At 37.2% G+C, this 9959-nt stretch overlaps 1 protein-coding gene across 1 annotated transcript in view; it reads left to right on the forward strand.

Moving 5' to 3' along the window:
• Positions 1–6094, forward strand: part of MED14 (mediator complex subunit 14) — a 74846-nt gene extending 68752 nt beyond the window's left edge. Inside the window, exons 27-31 of the mRNA XM_036270456.1 lie at positions 425–604; positions 695–802; positions 2458–2583; positions 2978–3170; positions 5730–6094. Of these exons, the coding sequence (XP_036126349.1) occupies positions 425–604; positions 695–802; positions 2458–2583; positions 2978–3170; positions 5730–5803 (681 nt within the window). The 3' untranslated portion in view covers positions 5804–6094. The remainder of the gene's footprint in view (positions 1–424; positions 605–694; positions 803–2457; positions 2584–2977; positions 3171–5729) is intronic.
• The last annotated feature ends 3865 nt before the right edge of the window (positions 6095–9959 follow it).

Below are 9959 nucleotides of genomic sequence, written 5' to 3' on the forward strand. Positions count from 1 at the left end.
TTCACCTCACATAATTTATATGTTGAAGAAACCATATCATTTGTTCAGTAGTTTCTCACAGTCCGGATTTTGCTGATTGCATCACTTTAGAATCATTTAACATGTTCTTTTGACCCCTATAGATCTATAATATGGATTAATCCTGTGGATCTAACTGCTGAATTCAGGCTCAAGTTGGTTGTTGTTTTGTAAGAATATTTCATAGGTGGTGTTATATTCTATCAAGAGACACGTAATGTCTGATTGCCTCTCTTTGTGGTGGTTTTAGCGGTTTTGGTGCTCAGTGCCTAGATACCTTTGTTTCGGAATAGGTATCAGCTGAGTTGTTTTCCTTTTGAAACAGTTCTCTGGGTAACATTTCATTTTCTCTTTGTCTTACATATTGTCTTACATGCTAATTTGATGTATCCTTCTTGTTTTGCAGCTACAGCTGATAAATTCCAATGAACCTGGGGTGATCATGTTTAAGACGGATGCACTGAAATGCAGAGTAGCCCTTAGTCCCAAAACCAACCAAACACTTCAGCTAAAGGTGACACCTGAGAATGCAGGACAGTGGAAACCTGATGAACTTCAAGTTTTGGAGAAATTCTTCGAAACAAGAGTATGTTTATTAATGCATAATTTTAATATAACCAATGAACAGACGAATCAAGGTAGAATGAAGAGTAACTTGCTTTCTTTATTCCTATAGGTTGCAGGACCGCCATTTAAAGCCAATACATTAATAGCCTTCACCAAGCTATTAGGAGCTCCCACACACATCCTCAGGGACTGTGTGCATATTATGAAACTAGAGCTGGTAAGTTACAGAGATATACTAACTTTTATAGCCTGGTCTGTTTCAGGAGGTTGCAGTTGGTGGGGCAGTGTTTATTGGTTTTTGCCTGTTTAGGTACTTGTATTTTTCTCTTAAATTCTTCCTAATTTCTCACTTAAAGTTTGTGTTTTGAATAGGCAACACAATCCTTTTGTATCTTTTGAATTTAGAACAAAATGATACAGTGGGAAATTTCCCATCCATCCGTGTTCAGCCATCCAGTCCCCTTCCCCGCAGGCAACCCCACAGTTACCAGCAGCTTACCTCTTATAAAAGCAAATATATTTAATACATTCTTTCTACTCTCAGATAAGGAAGTAACCCTCCCATGGTTTCTTCTAATACCATATAGGTTCTTTTTTTTTTTTTTTTAAATCCTCACCTGAGGACATTTTTGCATTCATCTTCAGATAGAGCAGGAGAGAGAGAGGGAGAGAGGGAGGAGGAAAGAGAGAGAAACATCAACATGAGAGAGACACATCGAGTGGTTGCCACCCACATGACCCCAACCGGGGCCAGGGACAAACTGCAACTAAAGTACGTGCCCTTAGTGGGAACTGAACCCGGGTCTCTCTGGTCCGCGGGCTGACGCTCTAACCGCTGAGCCAAACCGGCCAGGACTGGGTTCATTTTTTAAAAATACTTATTTAAATTTTGGATCCATTTAAAATGTCTTGGTGTCATATGTGAGGTATGGGTCCAACTTTTTTAGATGCCCCTAATTGCCATAATACCATTTATCAAAAATTCTATCTCCTCTGGGAGTTTGTAATTCCTCTTCTTTCTTTCCTATGAAAGTATACAATTATATAGATGGAATCCAGGTGGCATCTGATTATATTTTTCCAGTCTTACACTAGTCCTTTCATTTTAATGTTTCTAGTATTGCTTTGAGTAATTCCAAATACCTCACTTTTTTTTTCCCAGTTGATATTTTAATATTGGGGCTGCATGGCTTCTGTTCTGACGCTATAGGAAACATTATTTATGTCAAAAAGATACCCAGCTGAGTTTTTAAAGAATACATATTTATGTGACTAAAAAAGCATCAGTAGATATAATTTAAAATTATTAACACAGTTTGACTAGTTTGTTTTAGGGAAGGAATTGTAACTGAGACTGGGAAGTACAGATTGCCACCAGTTAAGAGGGGCCTTGAATGCCAGGTGTTGATCCTTGGAGGGGGGTGGGGGACAACATGTGTCACTGCATGTCACTGAACATTTGTGAGCTAGAATAGAACCACCCTCTAGAACATTTGGCAGTGGTATAAGGATAGACTGGGAGAGGCAGCCACTGGAAGGGACCATTAGGGGACCATGGGAGAAGTAACAAAGTTCTGAGCTTGGTGGCATCGGTGGAAATAGAAGGGAACAGATGTAAGAGACACTGAAAGTAGAATTCATAGGAATTAATGAAGTGAGAGGGGAGGAAGGGGAACATATCGCATGAATCCATAGTTGACTTTTCAATTAGTAACATTAGATTTTATACACACACACATATCGTTTAAGCGTGTAGGTTGTCAACTTTATGTTCTGTTGATAACTGAATATAAAATAAAAATCTGTCTAACTTTTCAGACTCCTAATGTTCATATGACTTTATCTTGATTTCTTTTTTTTACCCCAAAACAGTTTCCTGACCAGGCAACACAGTTAAAATGGAACGTTCAGTTTTGCCTGACGATCCCTCCCAGCGCACCGCCGATTGCACCTCCTGGGACTCCTGCTGTGGTGCTGAAATCCAAAATGCTCTTTTTTGTAAGTATCACCCGGCGTGCGTGCTTGCGTGCGTGCGTGCGTGTGCGCGCATGCGCAGGGCTAAAGAAAAGGCCATGTGAGGATAATACAGCAACTTTTGGATAACTGCAGAAATTATCTGTTGCTGCTGAATAAAGGTCCAGATTCCTTGTCAGTTTAGACTTCCTGTAATCCTGATTCCTTTAATAATAACAGAAAGTTATTGAACTAGATAATCATGTGACAGTTGCATATTAATCACAATGTTTAGTTGTTTGTCACTTGTCATATTTAATTTTCTTTTGCTTGACATATCTTAATCTGACAGTAAATGATAGTACCTTTGATAAATTTAGTCAAATGTTTTATTTTCTTACTATGTTTTTATTCTCTTTGTGTGTGTTTTGATCTACAGCTTCAACTAACTCAGAAAACATCGGTCCCTCCCCAAGAACCTGTTAGTATTATAGTTCCAATCATTTATGACATGGCTTCAGGTACAACCCAGCAGGCAGACATTCCCAGACAGCAGAACTCTTCTGTTGCTGCTCCCATGATGGTCAGCAACATTCTGAAGAGGTTTGCAGAGATGAACCCACCACGACAAGGTACATGACCAGTAGATAATCTTTTATTGCATATGTGTTATAAGAATTCTTTTGAGAGATCCCCCCTTCTCCCGGCTGCTCCCTCCTTACCCACCTCACCCCGCAATCCTAGTAATAAGAGCTCTGGTTGCTGTGGCTCTCTTAATGTCTGCCTGTCGCTTTCTTCCTTTCTCACTGGTTCTTTGTTTTTGTCCATGTCTCTGCTGCCTGGACTTTATTTTTGTTAGTGATTTACTATTGGGACTGACCCAGTTGCTAATGCCAGAAGCTTGTATTTATAGCACACATTGCCACAAAGCCCTTAGGTTAGGATGATAGAATTTTCCATGGATGTGAATTCCTGCCCTGCCATCGATACCTGCCACTCTGTACATCACCAAGTTGAAATGCATGTTGGTTTCTCATATTTCATGGTTCAATCATGAACAGAATAATATCATTCAAAAGTTCTGTATCTTCTAAATGTTTTGTGAAGAATAAAAGCTGATACAAATGGCATCACTGCTTTTTGGGCTCCTTATATAAGTTCAGGCGGGTGCAAGTGAACCTTTCCACCAAGTGCACAATGAAGCTCTCAAACTGAGCATTTTCAAGGAAACCAGATGTTTCTGGCAAGATAAACAAGGTCCGTTCAATACTGTTGTAGCCTACGCTTAACACATGACTCCTGGTAGTGCTAAATTCTGGGTTACAATACATAAAGCTCAGTAAAGAGAACTTTTCTTCCATTTTGCTTATTTCTAATATTAAGGAAATTAAATTTAAATTAAATTTTGCTTATTTCTAATATTAAAGTCCACTATTTTTCTGTCTAAAATAGTATGATAACAGAATTATGTTTCTAAATGAGGGAAAGTTGTTCTCTGAAACATTTTTATGAACTACAGTGTCAAAATTTTACTATAAACAGGAATCATGAGAGAAATTATATATTTAGCTGTTTGTTTCCCCATATTGTATACATAGGCGAGTTCTCACTCAAGTATAGTTTATAAGAAATGCACTGGGCAGTAGAGAAGGGTATGCTTCTTTTGTTGTAACACTTCTTCCACTTCTTACAATTTTCTGCTTTCATCCTTTGACTTTATCTCTTCTTTCCGCTACAAATAGGTCCTTAAGAATCAAAGTTTAAAGCTCTCAGAATTTTCAAAGTAGCAATCCATTACAACTTTGATAATAAACACCATTCTTTTCACAAGCAAATGACTATCATTATGTCTTGTGGAATTTAAAATTGAAAGGAAAGAATTTTGATCCTATTGTGATCAAGCAAGTTTTTCTTCCTGTCAATAATGAAAATGTGTTTTTAAAAAAGAAAAAGATATAACTTCTTTTAAATTAAGAAATTGTTGGGATATTTTGAAATTTTCTTTTTTTCTTTTCTGTCTACCTTAGGTTAAACCTTTGCATTTCATTTTCTTTGTGTACCTTAATTTTCCAGTGGTTGATGAAAAGGGTGCAGTAACTTGCACAGGGTCACTGCACATTCTGCCCTCTGCCAGAAGGCCGTTTATTCAATTGAGGTCTTCAGTTCTCTCACTTTCAGCCACTGTAGTGTTAGGCTGTGCTCTAGGGAAGGGACCCAGCTTTTGGTTTATAATATTAACAGCTGGGTTTGGTTTATTATATTGAAATATTTGTAATATTTGCAAGAAGGAAGAGGCAGGGTGTTTGGTTTCTTTGAGCAAAGGGGAAATTGAGAGGGTGACTCATTAGCCTTGCCCCTCCCCCAAACAAATCTTGTTTGGAATTGTTGATGTGCCATAGTTCAGCTTTCCTCCTCTCCTCCCAAACCCATCACTTCCTCCCCTGGTGGAAGTGCTTTTAAGAAAACCACTTTATTTTCCTATTAATTGATTCTAATGTTGAACTCCAGAAGTTGATCATTTCCTTTAAATTTGGGAGAAAACTCCAATAGATTCATAGAACTGCACTGTCCAATACAACTGTCACTGGCTGCATGTGGCTATTTAAATTCAAGTTATTTAAAATTAAATAAATAAAATTTAAAATTCAATTCCTTAGTCACCCTAACTACAAGTGCTTGGTAGCCACAGTGCATGTATTGGATATTTCCATCATCACAGAAAGTTCTATTGGATGGTGCTGTCATAGAGATCTTATCTGAGCTTTAATGCAACATTAGGACACCACTGATGTTGTAACAAATGCATAAATATAAACTGTAGATCTTTTCATTAGATTCAAAATGCATAAGCCAGTTGTCCGTAGCCTTGAAGCTCAACTTCAAAGGTTTATCCAGTGCTCCTTATCCAGTGTTTCTATAAAGAAACTCTAGGCATATCTTCTTAAATTCAAACCTAACTGGGCCTTCCCAAAATTTCCTCATAAGGAAAAAATAAAACCCAAATCAAATCATCATCTGATACTTAACACCAAACCTTAATCCCCAGTAACCTGTACAGTTAAAATTTACTCTTTTATTGTGATCTTTAAAGTTCTTGCTAATTTTAGATTTAGTTACCCCTACCCCACCGGTGTGTTGACATCATCTTTCCTGTATTGTGAATAGCTAATGACCATTTTTCTCTGTTGCAGGTGAATGCACAATATTTGCAGCTGTTCGTGATTTAATGGCTAATCTTACACTGCCCCCTGGTGGGCGTCCATAGACACTATTGTTTTTAAACCAGGAAGGCTGACAAATGAGACAAAACAACAAAAAAAAAAGTCTGAATTCAGCCTTCAGTTTAAAAAAGGAAAAGGACTTTTTTGACTTTAAGAGCTAAATATTCTAAACTCGAAAAAATTTTCAGGGCGCACTTCTTTCATCAAACAGACCATCAATCTTTTGTATAGTGAACTTGTATAGTGTGTTAAATGGGACACGTTTCAAACTAGGTAATACATCAGTGTCCGCTTGCCAATCTTAGATTTAATATCTGTTTTATACTATAAAGTTACGGAAATGCCAAACTTGTTTATTTAATTGTTTTCTTATGTTTTGGGTGTAATAGTCCTTTTTTGGGTTTTGTTTTTGTTTTTTTTAAGGCAGGTCTGTCGTTTTGAATACTGTAAAACTGTGATAAACTTTATATTGAAGCTGTATTTTAATATGACCGCTTTGAATCCTTACATGAAAATGTTCTGGGAGTTGTTATAAAAACATCCCAAAGAAGCAATATTTAATAAAACTAGGTTAAAAACAAACAAACAAACAAACAAAAACAGTGACACTTGTGTGTATATCAGCTCTATAGACTTCTCAGGGCCTCCCTTCATCTTTAACTTGGTGGGGCCAGTAATTAATTTCTAATAATATGTGTCTGAAATTTGACCAAAAACATCTACTTCTTTGTTTCAAGTTAATTTTCTTCAAACATTCCTAAATTGATTGGTGGTGAACATTTAGTACCTTGGTTGTCTTTCAGTTCAGGATTTTGGTAAAAAAAAGAAAGAACCCAATCTTGCAGAAGAGTCAACGTGTACTTCAGATTAATCAAGGATCCCAAATACTGCAATATTCTTGTCTGTTGAGGATGTGGTAACTTTTCTGTTAGGCAAATTTAGCTTACGGGACACTTCTGCATACAGCATTAATTAGGAAACAGAATTTGAATGCTCTGCCTTTGCATGAGATTTCTGCGGTGTTTCCTTATCTTGCTTAACTTCCCCACCAAAGTTGGGGTTATTCTAAACAATCCCAGTTTAATTCATTGTCAACAAAACGATAAAATGTTTCGCTTGGAAGAAACCTAGTCCAGTCCCCTCACTTCGAAGAATCTAAAATCCAGGGTCTGTCCAGAGTCAAACGGAGTTTCTGATACTGACACATCTCAGCAGAGTTTCCTTTTGGAGCCCTGTGTTGTCTCTCCCAGTCAGTCAGGGACTTGGATAAGCTTGAAAGAATGTGATCAGAAGCAAAGGTCTTCATGTGACTTGATGTTATTTGGGAAAGTTTTTTAAATGACACTACCATGCTGAGTTATCTTGTCACTGTAATATTGGTTCTCCATTAAATTACAGATGCTTTGTCAAATTCCATTTTAGATTATTTAATTGAACTTCTGTAACTATCAAGTACTAAATTCTAGTTTCAAGCATCTCACTGCAGCTGTATCATATCTGTTCTCAACTTTGCTTGATTCTCTATTCATTTCTGGTCAGAGTTGAGGCCTTCTTTGCCTTTCTTCTATGTCTTATTTCTGCCTTCATCTCCTGCTTCTCTGCCCAATTCTGCCACTATTCAGGAGCAGGTGACTAAACTTTTATCCTTCCTTTAACTTTACCTTTTATCTTTCTGCTTCCAGTTCTCCTTGCAGTGGTAATCACATCGGTTTGTCAATCTAAGATGTCTTTATCAAGGGTCAGCCCTTTTCTATTTGGAGCTGAATCCTTTCTTTCATGTAGAAATCTACATGTATATACAACAAATATATTTTTATCTACAGGATAATATTGCCTCAAATAATTTTATTAATAGAGTTAACTTTTCAGGTATTTTCCCTTTTAAGTATGGTTGGTTTTGAAATGTTAATTGCATTTTTAAACATGATGCATTCAGTGGACACTTTTTTCCTAATTATAACTCATCTCTGAATGCATTGTGCAAATCAGAAGTAAGATAGGATTCAGTGAACAAAATTTGTATTTTGATGCTTATTTAAGAGTACACCCATGAATTTGAATTTTGATATCATGCTTGGTACTTGGAATTGGTATATACTTTATTAAAGCTTGAAAACACTAGCAATCGAATTTTAGGCTTCATCACAAACCATGTCTTTTGCCTCTTTTGTTACCCAGTTTCAATCAAAGGGATTGGATGCCCATAGATATTTTTTATACTAGGGGGTTTGGGGTCTTTAAGATGTTTTCAATGTGATTTTAATAATAAATAAAATTTACACAAGTTTCAGAGAACTACCAACTCTCACTAGTTAATTTTCATGAAGATGCTTGGATAGTAGTATGGTTTAGTATTAGTTTAACCTTGAAAGAAGAAATTGGTTCTGATTTGCCTCCTTTTTTTCTATCTGCTGAAATGCCATTTCAGAATGTATAGAACTACTTTCAGAATTGGGAAAACGAAAACTTCAACTGAACATATCAAGTTATTAATAATGGGCAGAACCTTATATTTGAAATTAACTCTGAGTGAGCAAAGTATGGGTGTAAACTAAAATATACGTGATTTTTAATTTGAATACCACTAATAACTTTACTGTGTTGCAATTAACACAGTAACCTGTCCAGCCACAAGATACAAATAGTTTGTTAGTCATTCTTTGGACTGTGGTTAATTTGATAACTTCAAGAACCATAATTTTACTACTCTAAATTTGGATCCAATTTCAACATAAAAAATTGTTTCTTTCATGATTTTCTCCCAAAAGAAATACTTATTACATTTTGCTTTAATATTTATTACCCAAGAGTTCTTGATATAAAATCAATGTACCAAAAATTTTAAGAGAACTTTATGATCAGGGAACTTAAGGGACAAAAAGGAAAAATACTAATGTATATATCATTGTTACTTGTGGAATTTTTTCTTTCACTTGGTTTGATGGGAATGGACAGTGTGTGTCTTAAGGGAATGATTTTAAATTTATTTAGGATAGATTTAGTATTGAGGTTGTTAAGAAAAAATTAGCAGAGGCCAACCAGCATTGTGCGATACAACTCCAGGAGACCATGATCTCACAATTTGCTATATAAATTGCCTCCACTTCCAAGGGGCTGTGATATGAAATACTTGCCCAGGAATATGACTGATTGATGAAAGGGCACATTTAGGTCAATATAAAATAAAAACTAAAATTTACTGAGAGCTTACTATTGCCAGGCACTGTTCTAAGCATTTCGGTGTGTATTTAGTACCCACAACAACCAAAATGGGGTAGGTATTGACTCCCTTTTACAAATGCGTAAACTGAGACCTAAAGAAATGTAACTTGCTGAGATCAAATTTAAGACTGCTTAAGATCAAACAGCTAAGAAGAGGCAATTTGAGTCCAGACCTAGTTCTGAACACTGCCACTTTGCTGTGAAATAGGAAGTCAGGGACAGGTTTCAATGTTTAGACTCTTCCCTCAGAGCCTTTTGACTACACACAATTTTAACATGTTTTCCAAGCTCAAGAAGCTCACTCAAACTGAGATGACCTCTTGTTCGGAGTTGACAGTTCATTGCCTTCTGACCCTCATGGCACAATTATTTGGAACTTAACTCAGACTCCCTTTTGGGAGGAGCACTAATTATCACGTAATAAGTACTAAATAATCATCTAAGCTCAAAGCTTCAGGACCAAAGAAGAAACCCCTTATCCGGCCCCGGGTGCTGCAGCCTTCCAGAATCCACCCTCCAGAATCCAGATGATGCGTTTTCCACTTTGCCTCCCATGTGGCTCCAAGGTGTTACCTTGGCGCACTGCAAACGTATAATAAATAGTGCGTGGAACAGGCGACCGCGGTCACATTTCACTAATGCCCCGATTTGCTACAGCCAATCTGTGGGCTTAGAAACCAGTTAAGTAAACTTAACTAGAACATACTTCAAGAAATGTGCTTTGAGTACCTTCTATATCCCTACAAAACAAACAAACACACACAGGAGTAATGGGCATCAAGAGAGGGAGGAGAATCTGGTGCTGGCTGGGTCTCAGTTTGGGGGAATAGAGAAGAAGGCGTTAAGTTTCTGGTAGAAGCTTTCCCGGCAAGCACCAAAGTACTTGTACTTCTGAGGTCACATAAGACTAGGGTGGGGCCGACGTGCCCAGGAGCCAGCACGCCCCGCCCGCCCGGGGAGCGCAGTCTGCCGCACGCC

This window comes from Molossus molossus, unplaced genomic scaffold (assembly GCF_014108415.1).
Source record: "Molossus molossus isolate mMolMol1 unplaced genomic scaffold, mMolMol1.p scaffold_m16_p_2, whole genome shotgun sequence".
Taxonomy (NCBI): domain Eukaryota; kingdom Metazoa; phylum Chordata; class Mammalia; order Chiroptera; family Molossidae; genus Molossus; species Molossus molossus.